General features: G+C 37.9%; 1 protein-coding gene across 5 annotated transcripts in view; it reads right to left on the bottom strand.

The window, feature by feature from the left end:
- Positions 1 to 19474, bottom strand: part of cadm4 (cell adhesion molecule 4) — a 223653-nt gene that overhangs the window by 34913 nt on the left and 169266 nt on the right. For all 5 annotated transcript variants that reach the window (XM_007557279.2, XM_007557277.2, XM_007557280.2 and 2 more), the window contains exons 2-3: positions 15944 to 16090; positions 4894 to 5181 (exon numbers count right to left, since the gene is read on the bottom strand). In XM_007557279.2, coding sequence (XP_007557341.1) covers positions 4894 to 5181; positions 15944 to 16090 — 435 coding nt within the window. The remainder of the gene's footprint in view (positions 1 to 4893; positions 5182 to 15943; positions 16091 to 19474) is intronic.

Genomic DNA, 19474 nt, shown 5'->3' with positions numbered 1-19474 from the left:
CTTTCTCTCCACAATGGCTTTGTTCTTTTCAATCCTCCATGCAGATTTGAGTCACACATTCTTTCATCTGAGCTGGGGGTCTCTGCAGCTCCTCTAGAGCAACAATAGACTTTTTAGCTGCTTCTATGATTCATGCTTACCTTGCATGACTTTTCACATTTGGTATACAGTCAGTATTTCTAGTTATGCTGTTGAATTAAAAAGTGCTCTATAAGATGTTCAAATTGTGGAATATTGTTATATAACCGATCCCTGCTTTCTCCACAAGTGTCTTCCTGACCCGTTTGCTGTGTTCCTTGGTCTTCAAGATGCTGTTTGTTCACTTATGTTCTACACTCACGAAGCTCTGTGGACTTCATAGAACAGCTGAATTTATAATAAGATTAAATAACACACATGGGGAATGATGTAGCCTCTGAGGAATAAAGATAGCACAGGATTAATTAGGGATGTCAGACAAAATGGAGCTGGTTACATATGAATGCCACTTAATTTGTGGATTTTTAATTTGCGTTTTCAAACTAATTGTTCATACACGTCACAATTCTTCCCTAATTTGCGTTTTTTGCATTACATAAATTCCCAATAAAATACATTAGCTTGTGGTTGCAACTTGAAAAAAATTGAAGTGGTTTGAATACTTTTGTAAGGATCCACAAGTTAAGGTTTTTGTATTTGTGGACCAATAAGTGCTGCAAACCACTACAAGCTTTATCAGGATACACAAATAAACCTCTATTCCACCATTTTTTGCACTCTTCCCTGCTTTTTTGAGTTAGGGTAGGTTTGATTTACCATCCAGAAATGCACACTGTTACAGTCGGTAGTGCTAACGTTGCTAAGGGGCCTAAACTCTTATAAAAAAACCCATTTCAGACAGCTTAAAATGTCAGTTTCACAATCATTTTGTCTTTGTTTTATTGAAACAGTAAATTACTGTTTCAGTGCAGAACTGCTTACACGTCACTTCATGCACATTAGAGTGTGTGTAATTATACACGTCAGAAGCCTCTGCTCCTAATTTAAATAATTAATGACCGTTCATGACAGGACGCCTCATTAAAACACACAGTATAGTTATAATAAAATTAATAAAAGATTTAACAGTCTAACACATCCAACAGTAAATCACAGCTTTTTTTTTCTCACCGATATTTTGGGAAAAAAAAAGAAAAAAAAGAAAAGGATTTCCTGTGATACAGTGATATTCTGTTTTTTTGTTGTTTTTTTTTTAAATGAAAATCGTCAGGAAGTACCATGTGCCTCATAAAGAAGATATGTACTTTGTCAGCTTGGTTTTATTTGTACAATAGGGTTGATAACAGTGTAAAGAAAAACATAGAGCTTGATCATTATCCAGGTGTGGAGAAGTATACACAAAGATACCAGAACAAGGAAAGTTATTTGATTTGTAAACATTAGTTAGTAAAAAGAGACTGAAAGAGTTTCAGTATGGAAAAAAAAGAATATCATTTAGACATGAAACACTGGTATGTAGTGAGTAACTGTGAGCAGCAATACTTTTAATTCCAAAACAAAACAGATTTTAAAATATATTTATGTTAATTAGGTAGCATTATTTAAATGGGTTCTAAGAGAGAAATCTGAACAAACCCATTCAGTACCAAAGGTTCCCAAAAACCAGTATGTATTTTGCTTAAAAAGTATAATTGGCGAATCTCTCCTGTGCTGTAAGCCTTCATGAGAGCTATAGTAGCATGGTCACAAGCAGCTTAGTGAATAAACCAAGAATTTAAGGAAATTTACATTACGTCTAGCATTAAACACAGAAGCCAAGTTAACAACAGAGACTCTTTCTCCTGGCTGAATAGGCTCAAGGTTTAAGAAAGATAGATCTCAGATATGTTATTGCGTCGAGCACCCCTTTAATAGAAAGAAATAGAAAGAACGAGAGAAACTGACTTAGATCAAGGTAACAGTCTAATAAAATGCTCTTAGATTTATCAGAAGCAAAGGACGAAAGGTTAGAGGGTTATAAATGAAGCCGTCTGCCTTTCAGAGTCTGAGGCAGAGAGAGGGAGAGAGGGAGCTGGAAATCTAAAATAAGAGTGATCTGAGCCTTTGTGTATTAGTAAGCTTGTCAGATTATGAGCAAATGAGATCAACTTTTTATGTATTATTCCAGTCTGTTTATGTTTATGCATTCAGTAGTCACTTTTATCCAAAGCAACTTACACAGGAAGGCATGACAATGCAGTTATTAGCAAAGTATCAATAAGCTGATAATTAGAATGAAGACCTTTCTGTCAGGTTCTGTCAGAGGTGACAGTGTAGAAACAGAGTCAAGGCAAAGTGGGAAATGCACAAAGAGAAATAGCAGTAGGAGGGTTAAGGACGGATAGGGTAAGTTGGAAGATGCTGTCTAAAGAGTTGGGTCTTCAAGAGTTTCTTGTTGATAGACAGGGATGTCCTTGATCTGATAGGAATCAGAAGGTCAACCCACCATTTTGGAAAGAGTCCAGGTTTCTTTAGTATGACGTGGGAACTGACGGTCCTTTCTGGAGTGACCAAGTTGTGACGCATTTCTTTGCAAAAGCTTTGAAGTAGATGAGAGCCGATCAATTAAGGACTTTGTAGGTTAACAGCAGACATTTGAATTGTTGACTGTAGCCTAAAGGTAGCGAGTGGTGGCCAACAAAGGGATGATGATCTGTGTTCGGGAAGGCTGTTTGAAGACCAGACACTTTTTTTTAACCTTCATTTTACCAGGTAAGTTGATTGTGAGCAAATACTTATTTTCCTCAGTGACCTTTCTGGAAAACCTGCACAAGTGTCACAGCCCAGGCTGAAAACTTTAGCTTTTTATGCCAATTTCAAGTAAATTTGCAAAATGAATATGGGCCAGGAGTGTTTGGGATCTTTGGATATTTATAGTCAAGAGCGGAGAGCAGGGAAGAGTTATAGCTGCTGAATGTTCAGAGCTCTTTTTCAACACTCAACTAACTCAAAATTTGTCTGGTGGTCAAGTGTTGGTTGTTTTTTTTTGTTTTTTTTTCTTTTCCCCACCAACTGTAAAAGCTTTCGAGTTGATTTCAAGTAGGATTGGTATTGTGAAGCTTTTTCTGAGTTTCTGGCAAAAAAGGCTCTTTGTGTAAATGAAAAAGTCTATGTAGAAATTACAAAAAAAACACAAGAAATCCATCAGAAAAACAGCAAAAATTCAAGTGAGGACGAGTGAGCACAATTTTTGGAACATAAAATAAAAACGCATCAAAAATTCGCCTGGCGCATTGGTAAAGTACATCCAGTGCATCTTTCCAATATTGAAGGCTAAAACAGCTCTCGTGCATAAAGAAAAATCCCTTTCCATGTCTACCTTCCAGGGAATGGTTTAAATGTTTGCTCACAAAAAAAATGGAAAGGTGGGCCATGGATATTAATTGTGCTTCTTTACTCTGACACTGATGGAAAACTACGCCTGTGCATTTTTGCTGCTGAAGTCATTTTCAAAAGAGTTGCAGCTGTAATCTAATCACAATTTGGTGCTACAAAGTCTTGACTCAGGAGTCCTAAATAGATATACATGCCAGACTTTTTTAGATTTCTATTTGTTAAAATCCGCTAACAATTATGGCTCATTTTTCTTCCACACTACCTTGTGGGCCTTAGAGGTTATGACGTGACAAAACGTTAGGAACGTTCAAATGGGTAGGAATACTTTTGCGAGGCAATGTCATCTGCACAGAGAGAATAGGCTCATTACCATAATAGTTTTTATTCTGGCCAGAGAAAATTAAGATCAACTGTAACCAAAATAACAGGCAGGAAACAAACAGGGTAGGCTTGAAATATTTATGAACAAAAGCATCCAAAATGAAGGCAGTGTGACAGCTCAGTGTTTACTGATGATGTGATAAAAATAAGAGACTTGCCCATATGAATTTTAAAACGTGCCATAAATATACAGAGAATAGACTATCTTCTCACATCCAGGTAAATTTAAAAAGGTGGATTTGAAGAAGCTTCACAGAACAGATAGCCAGTGACCCAAAACATATTGCAAAAGCAAACCTGAAGATTTTAGTGGTAAAAAAAAAGAGGAGTATCCTGCAGTAGCCAGGGTCAATCCCTTAATCTGAACCTCACCGAGGTGCATTTCACTTTCTGAAAGCTTTATTAAAGGCAGAAATACCTGTGGATGCACAAAAGCTGTAGCAAATACTTAAAAATATATAAGAAATTATGCTTTCCTATTTGGTTTCCATGTGGTGCTCCAGCTAGAGACTCCAGGGCTCATCGGTATGTCATGAGTCAATAATTTAAATCAATTCTTTGAGCATTCTAGTAGACAAAAATGAATATATTTTTGCTTAACACCTCAAAGTGATATAAAATGCGTCACTTTTTGAGAATTGCTTCACCGTACTGTAAACTTGTTTTGATTTTAAATGTGAACGTACTCTGGGAATAATAAAAATGTGTGAAAACATTTGCAGATGCTGATCTGTTGTCTCTGCATACACTCCTACTAATACGCAACATGGTGGGGTTCCTTAATGAACTGATAATGACTCCCAGAAACAACAGGACTGCAAAATTACTTCATTTCCAATGTAAGGAAATGTTTGATTTCAGTGATTAAAATGGAGGAAATGTTAGGTAAAAGTCTGGCACCTCGACAGCTCAAATCCTCATTTTTCCTCCATTTATCCATCCGTCGTTACCCGATCTTTTTCCCCTGATTCAGCTCCCTTTCATCCTGTCAAGCCATCAATCACCCATCCATTTATTTCCATTTTATTCTGCACTCAGTCTGTGGTGTAAACCTACCATTCCACTTCACCTGTCTTTTACCATCTCATTAACTTTCGCATTCATCTCTCCTAATCATCCACCCATCCATCACTCCACATCTAAGCTCTGTCCTTGTACCTGGTATCTCGCGGCCGTTGTGCATCCAGCGCAGGGTGGTGGCCGGCTTGCTCCGCGGCGACACGCAGGTGAGCTCGGCCTCGCCGCCCTCCACGGCCTCCTGCTTCACCTCCACCGTCGGGGTTTCTGGAGGGACGGAAACAGATAGCGTCGCCACCTGGTGGTGCGTAGCATCCGTGTACAGCTGGCAGAAGTAGCCTCCCTCGTCGGACACGCTGACGTTGGTCAGGGTGATGCGCACCAGCCGTTGCGTGAAGAGCACCATCTGGAAACGGTCGTCCTTCAGAGCTAGAGTAAGGGGGAAATAAAAAGAGAAAACTTGCTGTTGTTGAGGTTGACACACAAAAAGGGAGTGAGGGAAGGGTGGACACAAGTAGCAAACGGTAAGAGTAAAAGCCAGACAAAAGCAGAAAATAGTTTTATTTTATTTATGAAGTGAAAAGTTGAATTTAAATAACTATATAAAAATTATTTTTGTCCAAAACTTTTAGACCATTCCTTTGTGTGTTAAGGAGCCAGACGCTGAAATATTTTAAAGTGGAGACAATCTGTAGTTATTTAATCTGTCTAAATGCCTTTCGGAGTTCCTTTTTGTTCTTGGCTCATTTCCTGTCAAGTCCTTGTGCCACTTGTGAAGTAGTTTTATTGTGTCTCACTCCAAAGTGAACAAACTCCTGTTAAAATGCAAGACTTCAGTAGACATCGAAGTAAACATTTTAAAACCCTTTCCACATCTAGCGATATTTAATTGAAGACAAATCTAGTAAAATTAAGGTGAAAAACATTTGTGGGAGGAAATATTTTGTAAAAGTAAAACGGTGGATTAATGACACTGCATAAATGTGCACACACTTAGCCTAATTTTTTAAGCATCTTTTAATTCGGTTTTGGCAATAATTATTTTGGAGTTCACACCTGTCGTCATTTGTAGTGAATGTGATTAACCTGAATAAAGTTATCTTAGTCTAGTTTGATTTTACTGGCATTTACTAATTAGCATCCTTTAGCTGAAACCACAATTTGGAGACAGGTTACCAATGGTTAAAATGACATCATTGGTGAAAGGTATCAGACAGGAGAAGCATACAAAATAAGTGTGCATTATTACATACACACCATAGTCCAGCAAATACACCAATTACAAACAATTTGAGAAACTATGGAACCAAGGAACATTACTAAAAGTTCACATTTTTCAGTAAGTGAGACAAGGCAGAAACTGGTAAGGAACACCAAAGGAGCTGGAGGGATTTCTGGGTCGGACCAGTCGTCTTCTACATGTGACAACATCCGTATGTTCATTTGGAAATAATATTTTTTTTCACCCAAACTCCATTCAAAAATCTCCTAAAACCTTGTGCAAGAATGTGTTGTGGTCTGATGAAACCAAATTTCACCTTTTGGTCACAATTACTAAAAGGTAAGTTTAACATAAAAACAACACATCCCCCAAAGATCACGATACTCAAATGAAACATTGTGGTGGCACCATCATCCTCTGGGGTTAGTTTTGCCTCACATGAAATTAGATTTACTGAAAAGGGAAGTGAAATTACTGAAAGTGTGAAATACAAGGCAGTTTTGATACAAAACCTTCAGGTGTCTATAAAGTTGAATGTTATGACATATTCAACTACTTAGCGTCATTGTGAGTCCTTGCACAAGGCAAAGTCAGCAAAACAATGGCTGCACCAACTTAATATCGCTACCATAATAGTGATATCAAGCTATTGCTAAAGGTCATTACGTTAATGACCTTTAATTTGACCTGTAAATTAAAGGTCATTGAAAAAATACCTAACATGGGGAAACAAAGCTAGTTGCAGTTCAGTGCGTATGGTCAAAGCTGCAGCTTTGATTGTAGTCTTGTGTTGTTGCAAGTGATTTCAAAACATATTGTTTTATTCTAGTCAAATCTTTTTTAGTGCACATCTCTGTAGATATAGATAACCTTTTACTTACACTGTCTGGTAAGTATTAACAAATTCCTAAGAGAAACAGAGGCCGCATAATTCAGTGGCATGACATTTTGAGCTTTGAAATCAGTTATTGCTTGGCCTCCAGATAGTTAGCTCTGTTTTCAGTGAACAGCTGGTTCTGTCTCATAAAGCGAGGAGTCCGAATAGTTTCAACATCTAATTTGTGATGTTACTCTTATGAACAGCTCAGCACATGAAATAGAGGCTGTGAGCATCCCAGATGATTGCTGCCCTGGAACTGATAGCGCCGCTAAATCCAAGGTTTCGTTTGAGGGGGGGAAAAAAAAAGAAGGAAGAAAGTTCAGAGCAAGTTTGCAAAGTGAGTCTCCAGAGCCGCTCGAGTATGTGGATTGATACAACTCGGCCTGTATATTGGCTCCCTCATTTCCTGCTCATTTTCTCCTGAGTACTGACTGGACTGTCGTGAAGTATAACGGAGGCGTTTTTGTCTTGTTAGTTTGTTCTTTCTAATTTAAGAGAAGATTGTTTTAGGATTTTAATTATTGTCGTTTCCGCTGCCTCATCTTGGCGCAATGCAAATAATGCTCCACGTTCAATGAGACGAACTTTTAGAACGGCCGGCTTCTGACGGGAGCTGAATACTCCAAGTCGTAAATTGACATCAGCTTTCAAAACGCAGCAATTGCAGTCCACCTTGAACCTCAAATCAGTGAGCTACAAAACATCACAGCGCATGAGGAAGAAAGATGGAGGACATTAAAAGCTTGAAAGTGAAAAGGTGAGCTTGTAGCAGTTTTTCTTTTGAAAGGAAAGGAATTGAGTTAATGGGAGGAAAAATCCTGGTAATACCCAATAATTCAATAGCTGTCTGTGGATGACAGTAACTCGGTGACCACAGATTCACATAAATGCCTCTAGGGCTCAGTTTGTATTAAGCTGACCGTGAAACCGCTCTCATTTTGTGTTTGGTTCTGTCCCCGTTTTGTTTCTTTTGTGTTTGGCTCAGCGAGATGAAAAACCCCAACACCGCCCTTATGTAGCACCCGGCCACCTCAAAGCACAATACGCAATATCAGAGAGAGAGAGAGAGCCAGAGATATTTTTTTGTGGATAAGTGCATCTTTGTTTGTTTTCTAGAGGGAGTGAAGGGGAGAGGAAAGCAAATTGAAAGAAATAAACTAATATAAGTACATTCTGTAACAGGGGTAGCAAAATATTATACGGTACAACACTGAATTCAACAGCCAGGCGTGGAGGCATGAAGTTAGTCCACTCCTCCAGATCCTATGCCACAATAATCTCTCCACCCCATCCAAATCTTTTTCTCTCTCGCCTGAATAGCGGTGTGAGGATTGTTAGAGCTATTCCCCACAGACAGGTAAGTCTTTTTCCTCCTCTCTGCACAAAATGGCAACTAAATGTCAGACTGCTGTTCTAGTCCAAGTTCACCTTTATTGTCCTGTCTCATTTGCATGCTGATGAGGGCTGGCAAAAGGAGAAGAAATAGAGACATGGACCACTGAGGAGGAGAAAGGCTCCATTTGGTTAGTTGCCCTCTTTGCTGAAGCTGACCGTCCCCACATTGTCATAAAACACAACTGCGACTGGTGGCTTGCTTGCACAACATGTCGCACAATTTTCTTCGCTAACTGCAGTGGCTTTATTTCGAGAGTTTATAGCTAATAGGAATGAATGGAGAAAGACCCTGGTTTATGATCTGGTTGGCAGATGGATAATAGCCACGGATGTATGGAAGTGGAAAGTCAACAAGGTGTAATTTATGTTTTCGGAAACTCTCCCGTGATGGGACTTTCTGTTTGCTTCCAGAGGTGTACTGCAAAAATATTCATACTTAACTTCTCCTGCTTTTGTCAAGTTTTAGCCACAAACTTTAGTCATTTACAGGGGTTTTATGGGGCAGACCACAAACTTGTAACGAAGTGTGAGCCTGCGATATCATGTTAGTGTAAATCTATCTGTTCTGTGAAGGCCTGAAAGGTTCGTTAGAGAACATCAGTGACTTATCGGCATCAGGAGGAGCAAGGAACACATAAAGGCATAACGCTATGAAGAAGTCTGGGTTAGAAAAAAATATCCCAAGATTTGAATTTCTCACAGAGTGCCGTTTCATGCAGCACCGTGGGAAATGACACAACGGCAAACCTACTAAGACACGACTGTCCAACTAACAGGAGGCCCATGCTAACTCTGGGGAAGCTGCATATATTCACAGTTCCAGTAACACAAGAGACCAAAATGCTACTTTTTTGACCTACATGCGAAGCACTGTGTGGCAGAAAACTAACACCCAAAAGACAGCAACAAAGAAACCCAACTTCATTAAATCGTCATTTGGCAATGCTTTATTTTACCAAGGAAAAGGAAAATGTTCAGAGTTGATGGGGAGGTGGATCGAGCTAAACACAGGGTGAGCCTGTGACAAAATCTGTTAAAGGTTACAACAGATTTGAGACTGAGCCAAAGGTTCACCTTCCAGCACAAGAACGCTAAACGTACAGCCAGAGCTACAAATGGATCGAGGGATTTCTATAGGTGTGGATGCCCCAGTCAAATCCAGACCCAAATGCAACTAAAAACGTTTCATATCAACTGGAAACAATTGTTCACAAATGATTTCCATCCAGTCTGACTGGGGTGGAGTTATTTTGCAAAGAAAAAAAAAGAAGAAAAATCTCAGTCTATATGTACAAAGCTGGTAGAAATATATCCCCAAAAGAGTTGAACTGCAGCGAGAAGTGATTCTACAAAGCATCGACTCAGAGGCACTGTGAAAAGAATCTAAAAAAAGTACACTTTTTAGATCTACATAATCCAAAAAAAGTTGTAAATCATGAATCTTTCTTTTTCTACTTCAAACTTATCTGTTACTTTGTGTAGGCCTATCAAATAAAATCCCATTGAAACAGACTGAGGTTGTGTGAAAAAGTTCAATGGGTATGGGTACCTATTCAAAGCACTGTGGCAATATAAATGTTACATATTCTCTAAAAATTGCATCACCTCCTTAAGCAGTGTATTTTTCCCCGTTTCCCTTTTTGCCTCATCCTCCTTTCCTCCTCCAGTATATTCTCTCTCATTTTCTCTTTCATTCCCAGCTTTACACCCCGTCTTTCTCTTGCTCCGTGTTCTTATTAGTCTCCGCCGTGCTTTCTTGAAGGGTGCAAGTCAACATCTCATGTGAGAGCAGACAAGGCAGCTCAGCTTAAATATTTAATGGAAATTACAGTTGTGCTGATCTGATGGAATGAGAGTCAGGGCTGAAAGTTAGATTCTCTGCCCAAAAGCACCGACTTCAACTCTCCATTTTAGTCCACTTCTTGATTGAGGTGACGGACAAGTGAAGTGGAGAAAAATAATCCACAGAGCGGAGTGCTGTATGTGGAAAAAATGAATGGCTTCAATTTTATCCTATTCCTAAATTTCCCCTGCTGAGAATAAAGAGCAACTTCTATTTAGTCAGACTGTTTTTTACTGAATAGTCTTGATTGTCGAATCAAAACAAATTGCTGTTCATAGGTTTTTATGAATAGTTGGTTAAAAATGTGTTTAAACTTTTCAAAACAATGTCATAACAAATGATTACAGAAAAACAAAGTATGACTCACTGCTGTTTGCTTTGCTAGCTGGCAACATCAACAAAAAAATAAAAAATATGAAGCTAAATTCAAGAAATAACTGAACGATGCACAAAGCCCAGCTGTATTAATTTTCTTACGATTGAAAGTAAACCATCTAATACAGTTTAAGCACATTTCATCCTCAAGAAAACTCATGATGCAAAAGTATTGCAATCATTTTCCTTTTGACATGTTTTCATCAGATCAAGGTTGAGCTTTAATTTAACCTCCAGACTTTAGGCTATTAATGAAGCTACTGTTTATTTATTACCTTGAACTGATGCAAGTGTGTTTTTTTTTTCTTTCTTTAACAAGATTCTACAGTTATTGTTAGTGGCAAATACAATGATCTGAAATTATGCTTTATAAAGAAAAAAAAAATAGGGGGGAAGTTCAGAGCATCTTGAAATCAGGGGCGTCTCCAAGGATTAGTTTTTGATTTTGGGGTTCTGGAAAATTCTCCAGCTTACTGACTTTTCTATGCACTCGCCAGCCACTTCGTTAGGTACAACTTGCTTGAACAATGTTGGACCCACTTTTTGCATCCTGATCTGCTTTAATTCATCATGGTGTGCATTTAGCGTGTGTTCGAAAACATTTCTTTATTAAACAGCATTGCACAGTTGCAACAGATTTTTCAGCAAAATGTTAATTTAAAAAAAATTCAGCTTAAGATGATTAGAAGGTTCACTGTCGCCATAAAGGGATGAGCAAAATGGTGAGGTGTTTAAACGATGCTCAGCAGGCACTAAGGATGTCACAAAACTTGGATTTGTGTTTCCAGGTACTTTATTTTGTTAATTCTCTGTAACTTCATAAAAGAAATTTAATCAAACATTTCTGGGATTGTGTGCATATGCTGATCCTGTGTCTGTTTAAAAAAAAAACAAAACACTGAAATCTTATTTTTAAACTGTATAAAACCTCAAATAAATCAAATAAATCACCAGAAGCCAAAAAATTAACAGCTGAATAATTGATGAGAGTATAATCTTGCAAGTAGCTCTGCATATATTATTGTTTTATTTAATTAAAAGGTATTCCTTATGCAAAAATCAAGCAAGATTAAATTAGTAAAAGTTAAGAATGAAGATGCACTGAATAAGATTTCTGCTTTAAGAAAAACAGAACATTTTCTTCACCTGTTCTGTGTTTTTAAATTAATCTCATAACTCCTGTTAATAAATGTTTTATTTTGACTCAAATTCCAATGGGCAAGACTGATATTACATTAAATTCATAAACTATCAACTGTTGAAACCATTATCTTAGCTCCATAGGAGTCTCTTACATTTAATCTTGTTTTAAATCTACTTAGCTGAGTTTAATATTAGAAAAAAAATAATGCAAACAGATTCAAACTGCATAAAGAAACTCCATGTAGAACTCTGTCCAGTCTGAAAACCTTTTCCTCTCTTCCACATCATGTTTTCTTCACTGCACCTGCATTATGTTTTTCTTGATTTTACCTGTCTCCAATTTTCAGATGAGGATTGCTTGTGTCTACAGAAAGACAGGAGACTTACAGTTTCATGCCTGCAATTACCGTAAATGCAAAAAAATAAAAAAATAAAAAATAAAAAATGCACAACTTAAAACTGATTACCCAAGAGTACAAAGCATGCAAAGTTTTTTGGGAAAAAAGGGAAATATACTTAACTATGGATAAGACTTAATGTGGATAAGACTGACCTACGTTGTGCTTCTGGTCCTCTTGCACTATCTTGTGGTTCCCTTGCTTGTAATGCTATCTTATCAGCTATGACACAAATAACTCTCTTCTAAAAAGGGGTTGGAGGGTCATTTGGCAAACACTGAAGTCAGGCAATTTAGTTGCACAACTCTAAATTGCACACAGGCAACTTAGTGTTTGCCTGTGTGCAATTTTCTGTTTTAATCAAGCTAAATTTAATTTGCTTTTCAGTTAAAACCAGAGACTTTTACAGAATGCACAATATTTTATAGGAAGTGTTTTTTTCTCCCCACTTTCCCTAAATCAAGCACATAAATTTACCACCTGTCGCACAATGAAGCCAGCAGAATAATCCTTTAACAAATCATAATCCATAAAAAGTTTTAGTGGGAAAAACAAGATCTGAGAAAAGAATAAGAACCACATTTGTGAAAGAATGAAATCTTGCACAAATGTGGTTCTTATTCTTTTCTCAAACAGGAGTTTTGAGCTGCAAGGTAAGCAGGTGCTTTTTCAAAGGAAGTTTGTTGTTTCTAGTTGGCTGCTCAGCCAATCTGTTTGATTATTTCTGTGCTGAAATTCAGCAATGTTTGGTTTTGTTATTGTTTTAGGAAGGAGAAAAAAAACACGTCTAAAATGAAGGTAGTGTTAAAAAATGACCTTGTGGACAAATTTCACCTACTTTTTGCTCGGTAAGAAGAGACAGAATATTTCAGTGGCTTTTCAGTTTAAAATATTATATTTTTACACAGTCGACTTTCTATCTTTAAATAACCATGTTATCCTAATTTGCAGCTAATAATCTTTGTTTAGTGGGTTATTGTAGTCACTTTAATATACATTCAGTAGGCCTCAAAAGTACCACCGAAGCAAACTTCAGTTAAAATTGTAATTTGCTGACAGGTTACAAACAAATCAGAACGATCCGATTGTAACAATACTTCCATGTTTTTTTCCAGATCTCTACATAAAAAGCTAAGGCTCAAGCCTGGATGTTTTGTTTTTATTTTTATCTTCCAGGTCTGGCTAAAAGTCTTCCAAAAGCATTGTGGCAGAATATACCAACAGTGAAACACGGCAATGGCAGCATCATGGTTAGGGTTACTGATCGTCAGACCACATAAAAGTTTCTGCGACAAGGTTGGAATTATAACATCTAAATACCAGAGAGTTTCAACCTGAACGTTCAGCTTCCTGCTAGGAAAAGATGAAAAGGATGAAGACTGCAGAACTAAATCCAACAGAACATGTGCAGTTTGGATTCTACAGAACACAACTCAAAATGTGAATATTTTAAAACAGTTTATCATGGTTCCATTGTTTTACATCACAGATTCCTTTTATTTTAACTGCACTGTGCACACCTTAGACATACATTGTTTTTAACCAATTCTAAAAAATTGACTGCTCTGACTGCTCTTTAACAGCTGCAAGAAAACCATTGAAATTTAATCTGATGTATGCTATAAACTAAGCAACATTAAGAGTATAGATGTTTAGTAACACACACCCACAGGAACAGAAAAGCCCTAAATAAATCATACAGGCAGATACAGATAATTTGACAATGAAAATGAATTAACTTCATAAAAAATGTATTGATTGGATTTGGAAATCTAGTTATTATATCAAGTATGACGATTGTTTTAGAATAAATTTGATATAAATTGCCTTGTTTCATGTGCAGGTCTGAATGTGCAGGTCTGAATGTGCATGCGCTCTCCATCTCCAGCCACAATTCTTTACATTCACTTCTTCAGGATGCCTTTTTGTAGTTGCTGCTGATTCCAGTAGTCCTTATGAAAACCTCTAACCAGCTAATTATGGACTTCGCAAAATTCTAATTAAATCCAATATGACTTGAAGAGCATCCAGTACCTGACAGGATCTTTAACATTCGGCAATCTGCTGAAAAATGCCTGCCTGCCAGTTATATTTGTAGTATTTCCCTTGCTTGCAAAGTGGATAATGATCCATTTCCTTTTCAAGACTCATGCATTGAACTGGTTGAAGTTGTTAAGTTACATAATGGCCAGTTAAGGCTAGTTGATACTCCAGCTGAAACAGGCTTTAATTTCTGTATCACAAACTCACTGGGTGAACTCTTTAAAGTTTAATTCAGGTTTCAAAAAGAAACTATTACAAATATTTGCGTATATGACACAGCGCTGTTAAAAAGTATTCAGACCCATGTAACATTTTCAATTTGTAACTAAAAATGTATGTGAAATAACACAATGTACCCCGTATTTAGGTTAGGTTATAAAACAAATGTCAAAACAGCATCCTACCCATTATCTGAAAATGGAAAAATTATGCACCAATAGCAAACTAACCAAAACATGGCTGTTCAACTAAACTGAAGGACTAAGGAGACCATTAATCAGAGAAACAGCCCTTAGTAACACTAGATGAGCTGCACAGATCCACTGCTCCAGTGGAAACATCTTATGAGGAAAACTACGAAGTTTTACTCTCCACAAATCTGCTTTTATAGTAGAGAATGAGTGAAAGAAAACTTGTGGGATGATGCAACAGACTTGACATTGAGGTTCATTTTCACATTGCAGCAGGAGAACACATTGACTGAGGAGGGCTTAAATACATATCCAATTTCTTTGTGATAAATTTTAAAAGCAATGAATCTCATCTTATCCACCTCATAATTATGATATATTGTATATGTAGTCTGTTGCACAAAATCCTGAGAAACTACATTCAAGTTTGTGTTTGTAGTGAGACACACTGAGAAAATATTTCTGCGAGGCACTGTAAATGATCGGTAACACTGTTAGCTTCTGAGGAAGGTGCAGAAGGTGCAAAGAAGAAATCAAATATTCAAACGTTTGGCTTGGAAGAAAATTAAAAAAAAAAAGAAAGAAACAAAATTAAAGATTTACTTGTGGAGATCCAGGTCAATAGACATAAGGCTGATAAATATAACTGAACTTCAGAAGAATTGACTGGTGGTAAAGCCAACAGTCAAAGGAAAAAATCTTTTGATTTTCCCACTTTTGTCTGATTTCAAGGTAATGTTTAGTGGAGATACAGATGGAAATAAAGCTTTTTAAGTGATTGTGAGTTTAGAATATCCAAATATTTGCCCTCAAGCTGAACAAATGTCTTTCAAATTGCAGGAGGTGTCACACAGATTACGAGGTACATAAATATATCCCACGATGCCACAAAACACAACGCTTTTTTTCTGCTTCATTTAGGCAGCCGCACACAAATTTCAAAGGCAACGCGTAGAATCCTTGATCACTATTCTTTGGCTCGAAGGTTTCCCAGCAGCACTTACACAGAGTCTGGTGAAGGTAGCAACTTGCCCTTGCATTTAATTAGCAAGTAAAAACATCTAATGTTTGCCCACCCCCAGGACGTAAATTAAATGTGCCTTGATTATAATATTGGTTACAATGATCATTTGCCATGAAGTTGCTTTTTTTTTTTTTTAAATATATATATAAATAATTTTGCAAGGTTGTGCTCTAATGAGGACTGAAATAAGCCCTGATCTCATCAATGGGGTTAACCCTGGATTATGTAGAAAGCTCCAAATTATGCTTTTAAAACCACCGCACTGCTATGAGTTTAGAATAAACTTCAATTAACTTGGTGATTATCTGAATCTTTAATGTGAAATACTTCTCAGGCAAAATGAGAATTATCAGGAAGAATAATACAAAATGTGAAGGCTTGGTGTGTTCAAGCCAGAGCCTCCAACAAATGTCAGAAATGGCAAATGCATCCACGCAGATGGATCTGCAGCCACAAACCTCTCGTGCCGTTGAAGAAGAGAGTCTGCCGGCGGGGATTCTGGATGACCACAATTGAGCCATCGTAGTTCTGCAGGCGGCAGGAGATCTGGGCAGTGCCTCCCTCCAAGACTGTCACATTCTCTGCTTGCACTGCTTGGCATCGGGCTGTGGGAGAGAAAGATTGATGTGCATAAAGTGATGCAAGGACTGCATGATGGAGAGCAAAAACACAGAGAGAGGAGAGCAGAGGGAACAGATGCAGAGGAACAAAAAAAGATCAATTCACAACTCTCTTGAGATAGAATCTCTCAAAATAAGGTACTTAACGCATTGCTCATTTATGTCCCATTTATCATAAAGACACAACGATAACAACAGCAAAAAAAGACAAAAAAAACCAGAAAGACAAGGAAAAGAGACAAGAGGGAGACCGAGAGACAGAAGGATGACGCTGAAAAGTTCCACGTGTTAAATAAGGTCTTTTATGAGCAAAAACACTATAATTATAATAAGAAGGATAATAACCATCACCATTAATCCCTTGCCGGCTACTCACATACCAACAACTATTTTGCCTCCAGCTATTCTAACAGATTTAATCAATTCAAGGTTGAAAGTATTCAGTGCTAGCTACATTTATTGGCACCACTGGCGAAAGTGTGTATTAAAATCATCATCCATTGCAGCTGCATAATTTCACACTGAGAAATTTGGAAAAGTTCAACCTTTTTTAAGCAGGAAAAAGGATTCAGTGTTAAGATGTATCTGGTGCCACAGTTGTTTCTCCTGCCGTAAAGTCATCTCCTTTAACACTTCACAAGGTTGGACCACATGGAGAGTGAAGCCTTTGACCGTCCCTCTTTGCAGATGTCCATGAAAGAAGGTTGATTTTGTGCCAAATGAAGAATTTCCATTTTGATTTGTTCATATGTTTGGATCATTATCCTGCTGCTAGATCCAGTGACTGTTTCCAGTTTCCGGTGCAGTCCACCAGATTCACATCCAGAACGTTTATGTTGCTGTGCACTCTAACAAAGATTCTAGAGAACAGTCTCCACCTTATTCAGCTGTGAGCTTAATGTGACTTTTTACATTTTCATCCTTTGTCTTACTTTAATATTTCCTCCTGAAGAGTTGACAGCAAACTTCTATTTGACAAAAGGTGTCAGTTCCAGTTAAACTCCCAGAAGAATCTTTCAAGCTCAACATATTTACTTTTGTGACGGTACGACAGAACAAGCCTATAGCATCCCAGATCAGCTATGATATATAACAACAAGCATGAGGTGATTTCCCACATACCCAGACCCATTCAATGAATTTTAATATTAATGAATACAATATTCATTAAGCTCCACAGATTTACTTTTATGACAGTAGGACAGAAAATATATATTTTTTTCAGCATTAATTCAGGATGTCAAAGTTCTTACGATCATTATGTGATGCTTTGTGGCAGTGAGCTTGAGGATATTTTTAATCCCCCATACTTCAAATATAAAAATAAATATGGTTTCTCATCCAGCCTAAAATATACTCAAATTAAAAGTTTGGAAATTTGATGATGTGATGTTTGGTGGCGTTTGCACTCAGAAACAGGCTCACCAGGGCTCCAACTTCTTCTTGTCACTTTTAGCGTCTTACATCTGCCTTTTCTAGTAAACTGGTTGTAGACGTGAGTTGGAGTTTTGCTAAGTCACGTTGCTAACCTGACACACAACCCTCCTGCTTCTACTTCCATGCTTGGGAAAGGCATTGGCGCACATGATCTGCGCCAAATGTGATTGACTGGATCCATTTGAGCCCTGGAACCAACTGTGTCTAATTTAATATTGCAGTCTCATTGCATGAGTCTGAAGTGGAGAGCACTGATGCACCATTACACATTCATAATGCAATTCATCATCCAGGTGCATGCTAAACCCAACTGATTACATCCCATTATTCAAATCTAATGGTTCCTTATTAGAGTGGCAGGATGATGCACCAGCCTTGGCACTTGCAAACGGCTAACTCAGACATTCAGAGACCTTTTCTAACACCAGCTCCTCATAACTGCTCACCTGCAAATGAGAACAGAGATGGAATTCACACAGTGCAAAATTACCACTCGCCGATACTTCCTTGAACAATCTGTTAATTAAAACTGATTGCTAGCCAACATTTTTAAACAATGGAAGGCGATAAAACAGCAGGGGGGCATCTTTGATGTTTCTCAAAGCACCAAAAGTCAGCTGCAAAGACATTGGCTATTCTTTGCACGGCCCATGTTTGCTGACAAAACTTAGCCAAGTGTCCCCCTCCTGCTGAGCCAAACGGGATAGTTTGGGCCATTGTCTGAATATGAATTATTTGACAAGCAATTAGTCACATGGTCTGGAGCCAGAGGTTACCTTCAGAAGAGGAGCAGCTCACTGGTTTTCACCAACTCCTAATTTGCATCCCTATTTCCATTCCCTCCTACCCCTGCAAAGTGTTGGCCGCGGGGAAGATTTAGGTAAAGAACAACATCAATATTGAACGGCAGTGATGAAACAGGCAATGAGAAGTGCAGAAAAAGGCGACGGGACTGTTGGCACATATACACATCACTGCGGAGTGCAGCAGTGTCTTTGGGCTCTGTAAAACACCTTTGGAAAGCAGGAAATGTTGGGAGACAAAACAGATGGTGGCTGCCACGACAGGAGGTGCTGACTTGACTGCTTTGGGACAAAATAAATGTCTATATCTGCAACCCAGGTGTTTGCATGTGTGTGCATGTACAATAGGTGGGCATGAGCAAAATGGAGAGGGTGGCATATTGCAATTAAGCTACTTTGACATCATTTAATCTTCCCAACTTAATCCAAATCCAATTCTCTTCTTGATTTTAATCTCTTTTAATTAAATATTTAAAGCTTACATATTCATCATGTCGGAGGGCCAAAACACTGAGTCACGCCAGATACACTGAACAGAGAACAGAAAAAATAAAAATAAAAATAAAATCAAGTGGGAATAAAGACACTTGATTGTCTTTATTCAATACTCCGTGGAACTGAGGAAAAAAAAAAAAAAACTTGACAATTACCACTAATTGAAGTCATTATTGCTCCCATTCTCTGCATCAATATTGTGATTCATATCAAGGGCCATCAGGGCCTGCCACCGCCATCCCAATTATTTTTCTAATGGAAGCTATTACTCAACACCATAGCAACTGGGCAGGGCTATGTGGCCATTGTTTTAAACAATGCTAATTGTAATATAGCACTGCTATGCATCCCAACAAAAAGTCAAAAGCAGAGAGTGCCTGCCTGAGGGCTGAGTGACCGATCAGAAGCTGCAGTGGAAAAAAGGATTTCAAACCGGAGAGGGAGAGAGAAAAGAAGTGGTTAAAAGTTTGCGTGTGAAATGATGCCAGAAAAACTAATTAGATGTCCATTTGTACTTTGCTCCCGTTTCTCTTGACAGCTGTCTCCCCTTCAAAGGAAATTAGCTGCAGTGGCATAGCAGCACAGCTCAAAAGAAAAGTCACAAAGGAAACTAAAATATTAACAAGCATTTACG

This window comes from Poecilia formosa, unplaced genomic scaffold, assembly GCF_000485575.1.
Source record: "Poecilia formosa unplaced genomic scaffold, Poecilia_formosa-5.1.2 Scaffold86, whole genome shotgun sequence".
NCBI lineage: Eukaryota > Metazoa > Chordata > Actinopteri > Cyprinodontiformes > Poeciliidae > Poecilia > Poecilia formosa.
This window is presented reverse-complemented; position numbering and strand designations above follow the sequence as displayed.